The 20,443-nt window shown below is 38.7% G+C and overlaps 1 protein-coding gene across 2 annotated transcripts in view; it reads right to left on the bottom strand.

The window, feature by feature from the left end:
• The window catches only part of PELI2 (pellino E3 ubiquitin protein ligase family member 2), a 188,732-nt gene that overhangs the window by 12,317 nt on the left and 155,972 nt on the right, over nucleotides 1-20,443 (bottom strand). For both annotated transcript variants that reach the window (XM_045069790.1, XM_045069801.1), the window contains one exon: nucleotides 11,185-11,382. In XM_045069790.1, the coding sequence (XP_044925725.1) occupies nucleotides 11,185-11,382 (198 nt within the window). The remainder of the gene's footprint in view (nucleotides 1-11,184; nucleotides 11,383-20,443) is intronic.

Genomic DNA, 20,443 nt, shown 5'->3' with positions numbered 1-20,443 from the left:
AGAGGAATCTTCATAGGCAAAAGAAGAGAAATGGCTCTCAGCAGAAAAAGGACTATTTTATCTATGAGTGGTTTTATGTAAACTTCATGAAAACTACAAAGCAAAAATCTAGAGCAGAGGCACAGAAATTAAAAGCGGGGAAAACTGAGCAAAAAGCACCATGGAAAACCACCAACGTACAGAAGTAGGTAGAAATGGAAGGAAAAAAGAAACAATGGAGAGACAAAATAACCAGAAGGAAAAAGAGAAAATGACAGTGGTGAGTCCTTACATATCAATAATCACACCAACTGCAAATGCACTGAACTCACCAAAAGGCATAGAGTGGTTGGATGGATTAAAAACAACAACAAAAGACCCAACTATATGCTGTCCTACAGGAGATTCATCTCCACTTTAAAGATACACATAGGCTCAAAATGAAAGGATGGAAGATGATATTATGAGCAAAAAGAATCTAAAGGAAGGCTGGTATTGTCAAATTTGTATAGGACAAATAGATTTTAAGCCAAAAAGGGTAATAAGAGACAAAGTCATTACATAATAATAAAAGGGTCAGTATATTAAGAAAATATAATGATTATAAATATATATATGTACCCAACATCAAACACCAAATTATATTAAGCAAATAATAACCAATCTAAAAGAGAAATGGACTACGACATAATAATTGTAGGAGACTTCAATACCCCACTGTCAGCAACGAATAGATTTTTCAGAAAGAAAATCAACAAGGAAACACTGGAACTGAACCACACTTTAGAACAAGCAGACTTAATAGACCTGTACAGAACATTCTATCCAACAGTAGCAGAACATATTTTTCTCAAGTGCACTGGAACATTCTCTAGGAGAGACAGGATAGGCCACAAAACAAATTTAGTAAGTTTAAGAAGACTAAAATCGTATCAACTATCTTCCCTGATCACAGTGGTATGAACTAGAAAGTGACAAAGAGAAGTGAGATCTGCAAAAATGTGAAAACTAAAAAAACCCCTTTTAAATAACCATTGGGTCAAAGAAGAAATCAAAAGGGGAAAAATTATCTTGAAACAATTGAAAATGAAAACACAACATCAAATATTGTGGGATACAACAAAAGAAGTTCTGAGAATCTGGGGAGGAGTCAAGATGGCGGAGAAGTAGCAGGCTGAGACTACTTCAGCTAGCCGGAGATCAGCTAGATAGCTTATCTAAAGATTGCAAACACCTGAAAATCCATCGGCAGATCGAAGAGAAGAAGAACAGCAATTCTGGAAACAGAAAAACAACCACTTTCTGAAAGGTGGGACTGGCGGAGAAGTGAATCCAAAGCGACGGGAAGATAGACCCCGGGGGGAGGGGCCGGCTCCCAGCAAGCGGCGGAGCAATGGAGCACAAAATCAGGACTTTTAAAAGTCTGTTCCGCTGAGGGACATCGCTCCAGAGGCTAAACCGGGGCGAAGCCCACGCGGGGTCAGCGTGGCCTCAGGTCCCGCAGGGTCACAGAAGGATCAGGGGTGTCTGAGTGTCGCAGAGCTTGCGGGTATTGGAACGGGAAAGCCGGCTACAGAGACAGAGCCGACAGTAAGCTCACAGCTTGGTGTTACCTTGAACTGGTCGCTGGCTCGGTGAGCTCGCAGCGCGGCCGGAGGTCAGACAGACAGGAGTAACTGGTGCTGTTCTCTGAGGGCGCACTGAGGAGTGCGGCCCTGGGCTCTCGGCTCCTCCGGGCCGGAGACCAGGAGGACGCCATTTGTATTCCCGTCCTCCAGAACTCTACGGAAAGTGCTCAGGGAACAAAGCTCCTGAAAGCAAACCCGAGCGGATTACTCACCCTGGCCCCTGGTAAGGGCGGTGCAATTCCGCCTGGGGCAAAGACACTTGAGAATCACTACAACAGGCCCCTCCCCCAGAAGATCAAAAAGAAATCCAGCCGAGGCCAAGTTCACCTACCAAGGAGTGCGGTTTCAATACCAAGGAGAGCAGCAGAATTCCAGAGGAGGAGAAAGCCAAGCACGGAACTCATGGCTTTTTTCCTGTGATTTTTTTTAGTCTTGCAGTTAATTTAATTTTTTTCTTTTTCATTTTTTGTTTTTTTTTCTCGCCTTTGGGTAAAATTTTTTTTTAACTTTTACCTTTCTCTTTTTTAACGTTTTATAACTAGTTTATCTAATATATATATTTTTTCTTTTTTATATTTTTCTTATGTGTTTTCTTTTTTTAAATTATTTTCTTTTTTTTTCTTTTTTCTTTTTTTTCTTTCTTCCTTTTTGAACCTCTTTTTATCCCCTTTCTCCCCCCTCACAATTTGGGATCTCTTCTAATTTGGTTAAAGCATATTTTCCTGGGGTTGTTGCCACCCTTTTAGTACTTTACTTGCTCCTTCATATACTCTTATCTGGACAAAATGACAAGACGGAAAAATTCAACACAAAAAAAAGAACAAGAGGCAGTACCGAAGGCTAGGGACCTAATCAATACAGACATTGGTAATATGTCAGATCTAGAGTTCAGAATGACAATTCTCAAGGTTCTAGCCGGGCTCGAAAAAGGCATGGAAGATATTAGAGAAACCCTCTCGAGAGATATAAAAGCCCTTTCTGGAGAAATAAAAGAACTAAAATCTAACCAAGTTGAAATCAAAAAAGCTATTAATGAGGTGCAATAAAAAATGGAGGCTCTCACTGCTAGGATAAATGAGGCAGAAGAAAGAATTAGTGATATAGAAGACCAAATGACAGAAAATAAAGAAGCTGAGCAAAAGAGGGACAAACAGCTACTGGACCACGAGGGGAGAATTTGAGAGATAAGTGACACCATAAGACGAAACAACATTAGAATAATTGGGATTCCAGAAGAAGAAGAAAGAGAGAGGGGAGCAGAAGGTATACTGGAGAGAATTATTGGGGAAAATTTCCCCAATATGGCAAAGGGAACGAGCATCAAAATTCAGGAGGTTCAGAGAACGCCCCTCAAAATCATTAAGAATAGGCCCACACCCCGTCACCTAATAGTAAAATTTACAAGTCTCAGTGACAAAGAGAAAATCCTGAAAGCAGCCCGGGAAAAGAAGTCTGTAACATACAATGGTAAAAATATTAGATTGGCAGCTGACTTATCCACAGAAACCTGGCAGGCCAGAAAGAGCTGGCATGATATTTTCAGAGCACTAAACGAGAAAAACATGCAGCCAAGAATACTATATCCAGCTAGGCTATCATTGAAAATAGAAGGAGAGATTAAAAGCTTCCAGGACAAAAAAAAACTGAAAGAATTTGCAAACACCAAACCAGCTCTACAGGAAATATTGAAAGGGGTCCTCTAAGCAAAGAGAGAGCCTACAAGTGGTAGATCAGAAAGGAACAGAGACCATATACAGTAACAGTCACCTTACAGGCAATACAATGGCACTAAATTCATATCTCTCAATAGTTACCCTGAAGGTGAATGGGCTAAATGCCCCTGTCAAAAGACACAGGGTATCAGAATGGATAAAAAAGCAAAACCCATCTATATGTTGCCTCCAAGAAACTCATTTTAAGCCCGAAGACACCTCCAGATTTAAAGTGAGGGGGTGGAAAAGAATTTACCATGCTAATGGACATCAGAAGAAAGCAGGAGTGGCAATCCTTATATCAGATCAATTATATTTAAAGCCAAAGACTATAATAAGAGATGAGGAAGGACACTATATCATACTCAAAGGGCCTGTCCAACAAGAAGATTTAACAATTTTAAATATCTATGCCCCCAACATGGGAGCAGCCAACTATATAAACCAATTAATAACAAAATCAAAGAAACACATCAACAATAATACAATAATAGTAGGGGACTTTAACACTCCCCTCACTGAAATGGACAGATCATCCAAGAAAAAGATCAGCAAGGAAATAAAGGCCTTAAACGACACACTGGACCAGATGGACATCACAGATATATTCAGAACATTTCATCCCAAAGCAACAGAATACACATTCTTCTCTAGTGCACATGGAACATTCTCCAGAATAGATCACATCCTCGGTCCTAAATCAGGACTCAACCAGTATCAAAAGATTGGGATCATTCCCTGCATATTTTCAGACCACAATGCTCTAAAGCTAGAATTCAACCACAAAACGAAGTTTGAAAACAACCCAAATACATGGAGACTAAATAGCATCCTTGTAAAGAATGAATGGGTCAACCGGGAAATTAAAGAAGAATTGAAAAAAATTATGGAAACAAATGATAATGAAAATACAACGATTCAAAATCTGTGGGACACAACAAAGGCAGTCCTGAGAGGAAAATATATAGCGGTACAAGCCTTTCAAGAAACAAGAAAGGTTTCAGGTACACAACCTAACCCTACACCTAAAGGAGCTGGAGAAAGAACAAGAAAGAAACCCTAAGCCCAGCAGGAGAAGAGAAATCATAAAGATCAGAGCAGAAATCAATGAAATAGAAACCAAAAAAACAACAGAACAAATCAACGAAACTAGGAGCTGGTTCTTTGAAAGAATTAATAAAATTGATAAACCCCTGGCCCGACTTATCAAAAAGAAAAGAGAAAGGACCCAAATAAATAAAATCATGAATGAAAGAGGAGAGATCACAACTAACACCAAAGAAAAACAAACTATTATAAGAACATACTATGAGCAACTCTACGCCAATAAATTTGACAATCTGGAAGAAATGGATGCATTCCTAGAAACATATAAACTACCACAACTGAACCAGGAAGAAACAGAAAGCCTGAACAGACCCATAACCAGTAAGGAGATTGAAACAGTCATTAAAAATCTCCAAACAAACAAAAGTCCAGGGCCAGACGGCTTCCTGGGGGAATTCTACCAAACATTTAGAGAAGAACTAATTCCTATTCTCCTGAAACTTTTCCAAAAAATAGAAATGGAAGGAAAACTTCCAAACTCATTTCATGAGGTCAGCATCACCTTGATCCCAAAACCAGACAAGGATCCCATCAAAAAAGAGAGCTATAGACTAATATCCTTGATGAACACAGATGCGAAAATACTCAACAAAATACTAGCTAATAGGATTCAACAGTACATTAAAAAGATTATTCACCACAACCAAGTGGGATTTATTCCAGGGATGCAAGGTTGGTTCAACATCCGCAAATCAGTCAATGTGATACAACACATTAATAAAAGAAAGAACAAGAACCATATGATACTCTCAATAGATGCTGAAAAAGCATTTGACAAAGTAGAGCATGCCTTCCTGATCAAAACTCTTCAAAGTGTAGGGATAGAGGGCACATACCTCAATATCATCAAAGCCATCTATGAAAAACCCACTGCAAATATCATTCTCAATGGAGAAAAACTGAAAGCTTTTCCGCTAAGGTCAGGAACACGGCAGGGATGTCCATTATCACCACTGCTATTCAACATAGTATTAGAGGTCCTAGCCTCAGCAATCAGACAACAAAAGGAAATTAAAGGCATCCAAATCGGCAAAGAAGAAGTCAAATTATCACTCTTCGCAGATGATATGATACTATATGTGGAAAACCCAAAAGACTCCACTCCAAAACTGCTAGAACTTATACAGGAATTCAGTAAAGTGTCAGGATATAAAATCAATGCACAGAAATCAGTTGCATTTCTCTACACCAACAGCAAGACAGAAGAAAGAGAAATTAAGGAGTCAATCCCATTTACAATTGCACCCAAAACCATAAGATACCTAGGAATAAACCTAACCAAAGAGGCACAGAATCTATACTCAGAAAACTATAAAGTACTCATGAAAGAAATTGAGGAAGACAGAAAGAAATGGAAAAATGTTCCATGCTCCTGGATTGGAAGAATAAATATTGTGAAAATGTCTATGCTACCTAAAACAATCTACACATTTAATGCAATTCCTATCAAAGTACCATCCATCTTTTTCAAAGAAATGGAACAAATAATTCTAAAATTTATATGGAACCAGAAAAGACCTTGAATAGCCAAAGGGGTATTAAAAAAGAAAGCCAACGTTGGTGGCATCACAATTCCGGACTTCAAGCTCTATTACAAAGCTGTCATCATCAAGACAGCATGGTACTGGCACAAAAACAGACACATAGATCAATGGAACAGAATAGAGAGCCCAGAAATAGACCCTCAACTCTACAGTCTACTAATCTTCGACAAAGCAGGAAAGAATGTCCAATGGAAAAAAGACAGACTCTTCAATAAATGGTGTTGGGAAAACTGGACAGCCACATGCAGAAAAATGAAATTGGACCATTTCCTTACACCACACACAAAAATAGACTCAAAATGGATGAAGGACCTCAATGTGCGAAAGGAATCCATCAAAATCCTTGAGGAGAACACAGGCAGCAACCTCTTCGACCTCAGCTGCAGCAACATCTTCCTAGGAACAACGCCAAAGGCAAGGGAAGAAAGGGCAAAAATGAACTATTGGGATTTCATCAAGATCAAAAGCTTTTGCACAGCAAAGCAAACAGTTAATAAAATCCAAAGACAACTGACAGAATGGGAGAAGATATTTGCAAACGACATATCAGATAAAGGACTAGTGTCCAGAATCTATAAAGAACTTAGCAAACTCAACACCCAAAGAACAAATCATCCAATCAAGAAATGGGCAGAGGACATGAACAGACATTTCTGCAAAGAAGACATCCAGATGGCCAACAGACACATGAAAAAGTGCTCCATATCACTCGGCATCAGGGAAATACAAATCAAAACCACAATGAGATATCACCTCACACCAGTCAGAATGGCTAAAATAAGTCAGGAAATGACAGATGCTGGCGAGGATGCGGAGAAAGGGGAACCCTCCTACACTGTTGGTGGGAATGCAAGCTGGTGCAGCCACTCTGGAAAACAGCATGGAGGTTCCTCAAAATGTTGAAAATAGAACTGCCCTATGACCCAGCAATTGCACTATTGGGTATTTACCCTAAAAATACAAACGTAGTGATCCAAAGGGGCACGTGCACCCGAATGTTTATAGCAGCAATGTCCACCATAGCCAAACTATGGAAAGAACCTAGATGTCCATCAACAGATGAATGGATCAAGAAGATGTGGTATATATACACAATGGAATACTATGCAGCCATCAAAAGAAATGAAATCTTGCCATTTGCGACAACATGGATGGAACTAGAGTGTATCATGCTTAGCAAAATAAGTCAAGCAGAGAAAGACAACTATCATATGATCTCCCTGATATGAGGAAGTGGTGATGCAACATGGGGGCTTAAGTGGGTAGGAGAAGATTAAATGAAACAAGATGGGATTGGGAGGGAGACAAACCATAAGTGACTCTTAATCTCACAAAACAAACTGAGGGTTGCTGGGGGGAGGGGGTATGGGAGAAGGGGGTGGAATTATGGACATTGGGGAGTGCTGTGAAGTGTGTAAACCTGGTGATTCACAGACCTGTACCCCTGGGGATAAAAATATATGTTTATAAAAAATAAAAAATTTAAAAAAAAAGAAGTTCTGAGAATCTTACAGCAATAAACATGCATATTAAGAAGTTAGAAAAGTCTAGGGGAGCCTGGGTGGCTCAGACGTTGGGCGTCCGCTTTCGGCTTGGGTCATGATCCCAGGGTCGTGGGATCGAGCCCCACGTCAGGCTCCCTGCTCAGCGGGAGGCGTGCTTCTCCCTCTCCCCCTCCACCTGTTTGTGTTCCTTCTCTCACTGTCTCTCTCTGTCAAATAAATAAATAAAATCTTAAAAAAACAAAAGAAATTAGAAAAGTCTCAAACAAGCCAACTTTAACCTAATTTTATACTTCAAGGAACTAGAAAAAGAAGAATAAGGCAATCCCAAAGTTAGCAGAAATAAGGATTGAAGCAGAAATAAATGAACTAGACACCAGAAAAACAACAGAAAAGATTGAAACTAAGAACTGTTCTTCAAAAAGATAAACAAAATTGACAAACCTTCAGCTAAACCAGGAAAAAAGAAGACCCCAAATTAGATATGAAAGAGGAAACATTATACCTGGTATTACAGACATACACAGAATGATGAAAGACAGCTACAATGTAGAAGAAAAGAAACATTTCCAGAAACACACATCAACCAAGAGTAAATCAGGAAGAGTCAGAAAATTTGAACAGTCCAATAATGAGTAAAGAGATCCAATCAGTAATTTAAACAAAATCCTAAGAAACTCCAGGACCAGACGGCTTCAACTAGAGAATTCTACCAAACATTTAAAGAAGAATTAACACCAATCCTCCTCAAACTCTTCCAAAATGTTGAGGAGGAAGGAACATTTACAAACTCATTCCTTTGATACCAAAACCAGAGAAAGATACTACAAGAAAATTATAGACCAATATCCCTGATACATATAGATGTAAAATTTCTCAAGAAAATATGAACAAATTAAAAAACGCATTAAAAGGATTATACACCATGAGCAAGTGAGACTTTCCCTGGGATGCAAGGAAATGTAATACATCATATCAAGAAAATGATCATCTCAATAGCCACAGAAAGAGCATTTGACAAAATACAACATCCTTACAGAATAAAAACCCTTAACAGATTGGCTACAGAAGGAATATACCTCAACATAATCAAGTTCACATATGACAAACCTGCAGCTAAGTTTCCTCTAAGATCAGAAAGACAAGGATGCCCACGCTCACCGTTCCTACTCAATATAGTGCTACATGTCCTAGCCAGAGCAATTAGGCAAGATAAATAAATACATGGCATACAAATTGGAAAGAAAGAAGTAAAACTATTGCTTAGCACTCTTTGCTAATCTTACATATTGAGAATTGCAAACAATCAGTCAAAAAGCTGTTGGAATTAACGTTTTCAGGGAAGTGGCAGGACGCAAAACCAACACAGAGAAGTAAGTTGCATTCCTTTACACTAATGAGGAAGCATTTGAAAAAGGCCTAAAGAAAACTATTCCACTCACAACACCATCAAGAACAGTAAAATACTTAGGAATAAATTTCACCAAGCACATGAAAGATCTGTACAATGAAAAGTACAGACTTTGCTGAAAGAAACTGAAGGCACAGACAAATGGGAAGATAGCTGAATCAGAAGAATATTGTTAAAACAGTCATACTACCCAAATCCATCTACAGATTCAGCACAATGTCCATCAAAATATTAAGAGAATTCCCTACAGAAATAGAAGAAATAATCCTAAACTTTGTGTGCAACCAGGAAAGACCCCAAATAGCCAAAAAATTAAAAACAACTACCACATTATCCAGCATTTCCACTTTAGGGCACACACTCAAAGGAAATGAAGACATGATTTCAAGGAGATACAGGCACTCCCATGTTTATTGCATTATTCTCAACAGCCAAGATATGAAAGGCCACGCCAATGCCCATCAATGAATGAACAGATTTAAAAAAAAGACACTGTAAATATTATTTACCCGCAAGAAAGGAGGATCTCCTTCCATTTGCAACAAGGTGGGTGCACCCTGAGCACATTATGCTAAGCAAGTCAGAGAAAAATTATATCACGTGTATGTGGAATCTTAAAAAGTTAAGCCTATGAAAAACAGAGTAAAATGACAGTTATCAGGGATGGGATGGGGGAGGGGGTGTACAGGGAGAGAGTGTTTAAGGGTTCAAGCTTGTAATGAGCAGTGCATCAGCCACAGAGATCTAATGCACCACGTTATGAATATAGCTCATATTATTGTACTCCAGCTGTGCAATGTGGTGAATAATCCAATACTAGCAATCATTTTATAACACATAGAAAATCATGGTAACATGGCTGTACACCTTATACTTACACAAGTAAGTATAAAAGTGAACAAATTTGACATGTAATGTTACATGTCAAATTTATTCAATTATGAAAAGTAAATTAAAAAAATAAAAGGGTGGTTCAGTCTGTTAGCATCTGCCTTTGGATCAGGTCATGATCCTGGGGTCCTGGGATCAAGCCCCTGGTTGGGCTTCCTGTTTAGTGGGGAGCCTGCTTCTCCCGCTGCCCCTCCCCATTTGTGCTCTCTCTCTCCCTCTCTGTCAAATAAATAAATAAAATCTTTAAAAAACCCACCAATATAAAGAGATAAGTAAGAAACAGTGCTTCTGCCGCCTCTTCTTCAGCCGAAGTCGCCATGTGGCAGGGGTGCATGGAAGTGTGGGAGCCATCTCTCATCCCTAAGGCAGTTTGAGGAAGCAGATCTGCCTGGGGACATGGGGGTAAGATAGAACAAACTTGCTTCCTTGGATGTCACACAACCATTGAATTACCCAGGCCTCGGCCTGTCTTCCTTGGTGCATCTTGTTACAGAAATAATACATTCTTGTTATTGTTTAGGCCCTCAAAAAAAAAAAAAAGATTTTATTTATTTATTTGAGAGAGAGACAGAGTGTGTGGGTGTGTGTACAAGCAGAGATAAGGGGTAGAGGGGAAAGCAGACCTCCTGCTTGAGCAAGGAGCCCGTTGTGGGACTCGATCCCATGAATCTCGGAGAATGACTTGAGTGGAAGGCAGATGCTTAACTGACTAAGCCACCCAGGTGCCCCTGTTTAGGTCATTTTTAAAAGGCCATTTTGAAGTGTGTAAACCTGGTGATTCACATACCTGTACCCCTGGGGATAAAAATATATGTTTATAAAAAATAAAAAATTAATTTAAAAAAAAAAGGCCATTTTGAATGTTCTATTTTTTTCCCCCTGCAAAAACATACTGATTAAAAATAAAAAAGAAGAAGAACTATATTACAATTGTATATTCACTAAAACTTCTGGGTTTCATTTACTCGGAAGCCTCACAAAGTCAGAAGTTTTTAATCTGTTTTGTTCCCTGTGCTATCACATCTATGACACCTGACGTGGGACACAGCCCAATGAAAATTTTCTGAATGAAAGAATGTCACTTTTTCCTTTGAACTCTATGTAGATTTGACTATTTATTTTCTCCCACTGAAATAAACCCCTTAAATCTACTATAAATATATTCATAGACATTTTAAAAAAGCAATTACTGTACATGCACTTAATACAGCAAATGTAACAAGTATCAGGTAATGACGTAGTTATATTTAGATTCTTAATAACAACCTTTCAAGCTCTACATCTGAAAATTAAAATCTCCAAATCTAAGCAGAGGCATCTTGGAAAGCAAATCTTTGGCTACAATTAAATGTTATATCTGATGATAATGGGTGTTTTTCTTGAAACAGTGTCTTCAGTAACAGTACTTACTCCAAGAAATATGTTTTTGGAAGAGTCAAATCCGGCTGCGAATATCCGTGCGGTGTAAGGTTCATTCCTGTCGCAGACAATCCTGCAGGCAAACCGGGAGATGGTACTTTGTGTAATCTGGGCCTCATCGTTGTTCTGACTGCCAGAAATTGTGTCTGTAACAACGAAGTCGATAGGGCTTTCTGTTGATCTGCCCACCTAAATAAATCAAATGTACTCATGACTCGTCTGAAAAAGATGTCACCATATTTGGTTCACATGGAATGAGTGTTCAGGATCCCTTTAACATTTATTATTTCTGCTCTGAGGGTAAGAATTTAATGACAAAAAAATTCAGTTCTGTTCCTTTTCTTGTTTAAGGGAGATATTAGAGTAACCAATCATCAGATTTTTAAATATTAAGAGAAGAGCTAAATTTTTTATTCTGGAGAAAACATTAGATCTTGCTTCCTCCTACCCCCCCCAACAGATTGTATCTCTTAGATTAGGTGAAAACATTACTTTAACACAGCAAATTACTCTCTACCCCACTCACCCTGCCCCCCATTTCCAGATGGAAAAAGCCAAGATTTTAAAGAAAGCCAAGAAACAAAGGAATTCCTGCCCAGCAGCAGGGATTGGTTTTCCACACTAAGTATGTCTACCAGTGACTCATGGCACAGAGCAAGCACAGCCCTGACCCAGACACAGATCAAATGCCTGTTGCCATTATTCAGTATAAATGAAAATGATGTAAAGGGAAATACAAGTCAGTCCAGAGTTTGGGATGCAGTCAGATGAAAGGTTCAAAAGGCTGGTCTTAACATTTCAATTTTGGATTGAAAAAAGAAAATCTCTTTTGGGAAGGTCTAAAAACCTGCCAATATTATGTTGACTTACTTCCTTTGGTAAGATTAAATGCTTCCAGAAAGAATATATTTCATTTGGGAGAGCTTAAAGTTCTTAAAAAAAAAAAAGGTGTTTATACTCAGTAAATTCAGTAAGATAGGTACTGCTCTGTCCTGTGAACTAGGAAAAGTATGTTTACAAATGCAAAATCCTCAAGATAGAATATCAAAACATTTTGTAATGTTGTTTATGAATCTCTGACCAGAAAACAATGATACATATTATTTATATACCATTGAGACGTTTCAAATTAAAATCATTTATATGTAAACAAATCATTTCTCACTAAATAGGACATCACTGTTCTTTCCTAACACTAGTGACTTTGATTCCGCAGATGATTAGGGGAGGGACACAGGGAGCCCCCAGACAGATGTGTATGCAGAAGACCCCCCAAAGTTAATTTCTCAGGTATCTTAATCCTGATCACCAAATTCTATCTAAAATATAAGACGTAATATATTTTTCATCCAAAGAGGGAAGAGTGAAAAATATATATTATCTTGCATCATTTAGGTCGAACTATTGCCTTTCCAGAAAATTATTAACTTTCTTTTGTAAGCTCACACATTTTCATGCACAGATTATCTCTATTATGGCAACAGACAACAGACATCTCTTCTCTCTCTCTCTCTTTTTTTTACAAATCTAAATTTTTTGTCCTAATGAAATGTGCCTGGAATAAAGTAGACTTCTGGGTTCACTGAAACTCATTGATGTGAAAAGATGCACATTGCCTGAATGTATGTGTTTCAGGTTTACAAAACATAGAACTTGTTAAAAAATGCAACATAAAATCTAAATTAAAAGATAGTATAAATCTTATACAAACCATCTTTCTAAGGTTGGGTCTTCCCTTGGCTAGATTCACTGAAAAGCTGGTTATGTGACTCAGAAGCTCTGATTCAGTCTGTTTTTTAATTTTTTTTTAATTTTTTATTTTTTTTAAAGCTATTCTCTTAGCTACTTTGAGGCGTACAATACGGTATTATTAACTATAATCACCATGCTGTACATTAGATCCCCAGAACCTATTCATCTTACAGCAGGAAGTTTGTACTCTGTGACCAACACCTCTCTATCTTCCCCCTCCCCTCAGCTCCTGGTAACTCCCATGCTAGTCTCTGCTTCTACAGTTTTGACTTTGTTGTTTGGATTCCACATATAAGTGATACACAGTATTTTTCTTTGAGTTATTTCACTTTAAAGAGATTTTTTAAACTAGAAAGTAACAAATACTTAATGTAAAATATTTCACAAATACAGAAAAAAAAATACCATAAAAGCTTCTCTAAACTCAGGAATCAACTTGTCCTGAACTGCTAAGCTTAGGAGTGAAATGTGGAAAGTTCTACAATTGCCTAGCGCTCTCACAAAGACAAAGTCCCTGACATAACTTCTGTCACCTCCACAGAAGAACACAAAGTCTCTTCAAGCTCTGTTAGAAGCACAGAGCTAAGCATGCTCGAGTAGAATGTCACACAACTGTTACTGTCTACAAAGATTACTCTCTTCGGGCAAGGCCATGTTGCTTTCATCCCAGTGTATTAAATGAATGTCTTGATGAGTTAACGGAAATGGGCTATAACACATGACATTTTAGTCCAACCGGAACATACTGCTAGGATCAATTATTGCAAGTCATGATACTTATCTGACTGGTCATGTTCAATTGGTTTATCAATTCACTTCCCCTTAAATCTAACCTGTGGTGTGCCACCAGTATAATTTTATACTTTTGCATACAAACCTCATGTTCTTTTTGCCAGAAAAAAAAAAAAAGTAAGCTACTTTCCTACTGAAAACTCACCCGGTGTGCAAAACTTGGAACCCATCCTTCTGGGTACTGGATCAACTCTACATCATCTTAAGGGCGGTCATGTAGACAAAGAAAGATGGTTCTGAATTCTGTCTGGTGATCATTCAGTGCTGATTCTCATAGAGTAGCCTGAGGGAGGATTTTACTGACACCACACACATATATGAGAAGAGTTTGGGTTTGTCTGGTTGTCGGTCCAATTCAGTGCAGGTAAGATGGCACAGAAACACCTGAAAGGGCCTCCCTCACCTTTCCTGGACCAACGGTACTCCCACCCCTGCGTCCGTAACCTTATTTCCTAACTTCCTTCCAAGGACAAGGAGGAAATACCACTGCTCCTACCCAAGACCAATCTTTCTGCTGATGCCTGGGGTCTCAGTATTCTTCCCTTCCCAAGGATTCTGCTCCTGACGCTATCCCTTCTCTCTCCCGAATCATCCACTTCTCTCTCCCTCCTACTAGATCTTAGCATCCGTTATCAAACACATTCTAGAGCTTCTCAAACTCTGTGACTCTGCGGGGGTGGGGGGTGGTGGCGTTTGAAAGGACCAATTTGTTTTTTAAATTTCAGCCTGTCACTGATACATTTTAAAAGTACAATCAAAATGAGTATCAGGAAAATGATCACCTGCTTGGAGGCTTCAGGTACTATAAAAAGTGCTGTACGTTTCTAAACTCCTCCTCGCCATTTCCCACCCAGCTCACTCTGTGCTGTTAACAGACACTTGGCCGCCCAGTTGAGGATACTCCAACAGCATTGTTCTAGACTAGTCTCTCACCTTAAAAAACACATTCCTTCCCTTGCAAACGTCGTCAAGCTACAGGCCCATTTCTCTGATTCACGTAGTGGCAATACTTCTTGAAAAAAATCTGTCACTAGTTACTACCCTCCCATTGCCTTACTCATGCCCTTCACTTCTCTCCTCTGCCGGCCCCACGGGGTGTTTCTACCCCAGAGCCCCACTGACACCACTCTTGCACAGGTTTCCAGGGCATGTGGCTGGTATCCTGCCATATCTGTACCTGGTATTAGAATAATGAAACTCTTACAGGCTAGTTGGCAAATAGACCCCTTCCCTGCACTTTCTGTTCTCTTCCTATGTAATACCATCAAATTCCATTATTAGCCAAAAAGCACTGATCTCTACCCAGAACTTCAATGACCACTTGGGGGTCTAATAAGCATCTCAAAATGTAGCATGTTCTAAACAGAACCTGGATTCCTCCTTTAACCCCTAGATTCCCCAGGTCAACAACTGGCATCTGATCTACTCAAGCTAAAAATCAATACCAAAGAATTAGCCTTGATCCTTTATTTTCCTCCACACCCACATTTAACCCTGCCTGTCAATACTCCCTCCAGACACGGTCTGCATCCTTCCATTTCTCCCCACCTTAGCTCCTGCTGCCGGGAGCTCCTCTTTGGACTGCATTACCCTCATCTTCAAACTGGTCTCCCTGTTTTCACATGTGACATTTCCATTTTTGTCTAGACAGTACTTGAAGGTATCTCTCAGAAATGTAAATCAGATTATACCTCTCCCTTGCTTAATCCTCCAATTTGCTTGGCCTAAGGGCCCCACCTATCCAAGCTCTTTTCATTTCATTAACCTCCTCCTTCACCCTGCTCCTTCCTGGGGGCCATGGCACTTGCTCCTGCTGCTGCTTCATTTGTGGTCTGTTTCCCTCCTCTAGAATGCAGGCTCCACCAGAGGGGAGCCTGGGCTGCCTCCCTCCAGTAACTAGATGAGTATCTGATACACAGCAGGTGCTCGAGAAATGAAACTGACGCATGGATGATTAGGACAGTGACCCTGAACCCTGGGAGAGAGGCAGGTATCATGTTACAAGAAAGAACTGTCACATTTTTCTCACCTAGGTGGGTGCTAATAAGATGTTACCATCTAAAAGTAGTGTAAAACACCTAAATTAAAAACCAAATGAACAAAACCAAGCCTGTAAGGTCCAGCAACACCCAGGATCAGGACTATGAAACTGAGCAATGTGCAAGGCATTTGGCTTCCTTACCCCAAGGATCAGAATGGATTTGGCATCATACCTCCCTTTAGGGGCCTTGGAAAACATTTTGTCACTTCCTGTGACAATTTTTAATATTTTTCTCTCTCAAAAGCTACACTCTTTTTTTCTGTCCTTTATGTACACCTATTCTAGAAAATAACTACTATGAAATTGTTGCTATACCAACTCAGACTTTCTCACACTTACCCCATCTCTTAAATTCCGATCAAACTGATACTTTTTTCCCTAGGCAATAGTATTTCTGAGCTCTGAGCCTACTCTGTTTCCACCGTGGGAAAGGCAGCACAAGGCCCTTCTCTGGTTTGGTCTGATGTTCTGCTTTTAAATGCTCAATTAGCCTAGAAATCATTTTAAAGAATAATGGCTACAATGAACAGCCCTTACCACCAAGGTTCATGCTTGAGAAATAGGAATGGTACAGTGTTTTTTGCTCAGAAACCTTTCTCAATGATAGGTTGGGGACACAAAAATGTGTAAAAGGAAGAAAAAAATTAAAACAAGCTTGATTTTTCAGGATCTTCTAAGAGTTATTTAATTCTACTCTGCTTAGAGTGATCTGATATTAATCCTCCAATATGTCTAGTTATTTTGCAAGTGGAATCAGATTATTTTAGTAAAAATGACAAATGTGTTCTGTTTCCTTAGTAAATCAATAAATCCTTGTTGAATTACCATGCTTCATTTAAAGAGGTCAACCTGGTACTATGTGGGAATGTAGAACTCAGCAGACATAAATCTTACTGCTGCCACTAACACCTTCTCTGCCCTTAGTACTAGTCATCTTTCCTTTCAAAGACCCAGATTTCCCAGCTATGGAAGGCAAATGGATAGTACAGTGTAGTTCGGTATTTCTCAGCGCAGTCTATGAACCTCCCAGGGTCCCTGAGACCTTTTCTAAGGACCAGGTCCATGAAGCCAAAATTGCTTTCATAATAATACAAACATGCTGTTGGCCTTTTCCACTGTGCTAACATTTATCCAAATGGCGCTAAGGCGATCAAGTGCTTTCATAGGAATCAAACCAGTGGCACCAAACTGTATTAATGGCCTCTGTATTCTTTATTGGCATGCACTTGCAGTTAAAAATAATGCTAGTTTCACTTAAGTATGCCTTTGGTGAAGTAGTAAAAAATTACTTTTATTAAATATTGGGCCTTTCACATAATCATCTATATAATGAAATGGAAAGTGTGCAAAAAAGCATTTAGAAGTTTATAACAGTATGGAGGTTCCTTAAAAAATTAAAAACCAAACTGCCATGTGATTCAGCAATCCTGTTCCTGGGTATTTATCAAAGTAAATGCTGAAATCAGGCTCTCAAGGAGAGATCTGCTCCCCAGGTTCACTGTTGCATTATTTACAATAGCCAAGGTATAGAAACAACCTAAATGTCCACCAGAGGGTGAGTGGATAAAGAAAATGTGGTAGAAACATCCAGTAGGTTACTATTCAGCCTTCAAAACAAGGAAATCCTGCCACAAGCAACAGCATGGACGAACCCAGAGGACATTACAGTGCTGCAGGATTACAATTATAGGAGGTACCTTAAGCAGTCAAATGGAAACTGAGCATGGCGGTTGCCAGGGGCTGGGGGATGGAGTGAAGTGGGAACCATTGTTCAACAGGTCCAAAGTTTCAGTTCTACAAGACTAAGAAGTTCCAAAGACGTGCTGTCTAGTGCTGTGCCAAATAACGCATTGTGTGTTCAGTTTGTCAAGAGGATGGATCTCATGTTAAGATTCTCATGAATCTTTCATTCATTCTGCACTTGCAGAGATGAGAAGGAAGAAAGTGAGCCATGGGAGTGGAATGTGTACCACAATGAAGAGTACACGATCTCTGTCACAACAAGTCACCACAGAACAGTGATGAAGTTGCAGGGGCCTCCGCAGTGACATGTTGATTTTAAAGCGGTAAAAAAATGTATCACGACAACTGTAAAAATGTTCTTGATGTGCTTTTTCTGTGTTGAGACTCTGCTCTCTAGGGTAAAACGTGTGTCAAGAAAACTTTCTACGTAAAAAGAAAATCTTGTTAAGTAGAAGATTAATAATTTTGGAAAGTTATTAAAAAATTATTTTGAAGTCCTGTAAAATTATCAGCAGGGAAGCGTATGTATATACATATTTAGGAAGGGATTTTCTCTGGTAGAATGAGAAGAAAAAGTATTTAGAATATTATAAAATGGAATTGCATGAGGAGTAAAACCACTGTTAATATTTTGTCTAAAAATGATAAATCTTACTTTTGAGGCACTTAAATAATTGTCTATATCCATGACTATGAGTCTAGGACTGCTTAAATTTACTATTTGTTTTTAATTTTTTAAAGAAGATTTTATTTATTTATTTGAGAGAAAGAGAGAAGAGTGTGTGCGCACGTGGGAAAGGGGCAGAGGAAGAGAGAGAGAAGTAGGCTCCTCGAGAGCAGGGAGCCTGACGCAGGTCCTGACCCCAGGACCTGATCATGACCTGAGCCCAAGGCAGATGTTTAACCCACTGAGCCACCCAGGTGCCCATTTAGCTTTTTAAAAAATAGCTAGCACAGGGGTGCCTGAGTGGCTCAGTGAGTTAAGCCTCTGCCTTGGGCTCAGGTCATGATCTCAGGGTCCTGGGATCGAGCCCCGTGTCGGGCTTTCTGCTCAGCGGGGAGCCTGCTTTGCCCCACCCCTCTGCCAGCCTCTCTGTCTACTTGTGATCTCTCTGTCAAATAAACAAATAAAATCTTTTTTTTTTTTTAGAAAGAAAAAACTAGGGCGCCTGGGTGGCTCAGTGTTTAAAGCCTCTGCCTTTGGCTCAGGTCATGATCTCGGGGTCCTGGGATCGAGTCCCGCATCGGGCTCTCTGCTCAGCAGGGAGCCTGCTTCCTCCTCTCTCTCTGCCTGCTTCTCTGTGTACTTGTGATTTCTGTCTGTCAAATAAATAAAATCTTTAAAAAAAAAAAAAAAAAGAAAGAAAAAACTAACACATTTACACGGTTCAAAAATCATGTGTCAAATACCTACCTGTGTACCATCTGCCTGATCCCCCACCCCACAAAGGCAACTGGTTTAATAATAATGTCTTATTCCTCCTCTTGGAGCTTTTGAATGCAGACACACGTTATTTAAATCATTTAACTATGCTAATATTTAATAATTAATATACTATTTAATATTTAATATATTTAATAACTTAAATTTATTATCATTGAAGATTAAGTAATCTTAATTGAATATATTATCAATGGCTCAATATAATGACATTAATATTTAACTCATTAAATAAATAAAATAAAATAAAAAATAAGAACTCATTAAATGGAGCTCTTCCCATGTCCATACATAAAGCTTTTTCTTGCTCTGTTTTACAGACTTGGAGGCCTCCTTCCACTATAGGGCTGTACCTGAAATTACCAAGTGGGGCCCCTCCAGAACGACATTTATGTTGCTTACAATCTTATGCTAGTATTATTATTTTTTATTTAAATTCAATTAGTAATCTTTTGCTATTAAACCTTGCTTTGAGCAATGACTTGGTAAAAATGTCATTCTGCATGTATGTAGGGGTATTTCTGGGGTCAATCTCTAGAAAAAGAAGAATTTTATAAAGATAAGAGCTAAGTCAAAGAGTGTAAGCATTTTACATTTTTCACAAGCATTTCCAAATCACCGCCCCACTGAGGTCATACCAGTTTAAAGGACTCGGAGAGGGTTTCCTCACATGTCTGACAAAACTGTGCTGTGCAGATTTTTCCCTATCTAATAAGTGGAAATTAAGATCTCTGTGTGAACTGAATTCACATTTCTCTTTTTATAAGCCAGACTGAGGATATTTTCTTATTTTTCAGGGTTCCTTATTTCCCTTTTGATATTATCTGGAATACTGTTCTGACACCTGTTTCAAAATCATTCATTTAATAATTTAACATTCCATATAGAAATGCAAAGCCTCACGGTTCCCCATTTGAGTTTGCTTTTTTCCTCATTAGCCTTAATTTTAATTTTCTCTAGTTTTAACATATCAAATCTTAGATATATTATTAATTCTCTTCTTCTTAAACTGATGAATTTTTTTTCTACGATTATTTCCTTCTGTTTTCTTTTGATGTATTTTTGGACTTTTTATTACCTACCATTAAAGCTAGTCATAAGCCTGTTCTGTATTTTCTTACTATCATTTTTTAGAGAACTCTTGGAGACCAATGTTTAGTTCCTTGTTCCCTCCTTCCTTCTATAATGGAAGTACTTCAGATTTTTTTTACATTTTCTTCTGAGTATGCGGTCAGTCACATCTCATGAGTTTTGCTACATAATGTTCCCACAATAATTTTTTAAAAGACCTAATAATTGCAGTACTGATGTCTGCATTTCTGGTTCAAGTGTTATTTAGGAGGTTTTTAAACATGTTCGCTTTTCAAAGTGGTTGGTTTTTAAAATTTTTATTATTGTTATTAATGGGTATTTTTACTGCAGTGAGACCTAAGAATGTAGCTTTTATCATTTCTGTCTGCAGTTTTAGAATCAAGTTTTTT

The sequence above is a fragment of the Mustela putorius genome, unplaced genomic scaffold, assembly GCF_011764305.1.
Source record: "Mustela putorius furo isolate JIRA1106 unplaced genomic scaffold, ASM1176430v1.1 tig00000129_pilon_pilon_pilon, whole genome shotgun sequence".
Lineage (NCBI taxonomy): Eukaryota > Metazoa > Chordata > Mammalia > Carnivora > Mustelidae > Mustela > Mustela putorius.
The sequence above is the reverse complement of the archived record's forward strand: the minus strand, read 5'-3'. Positions and strand labels throughout refer to the sequence as shown.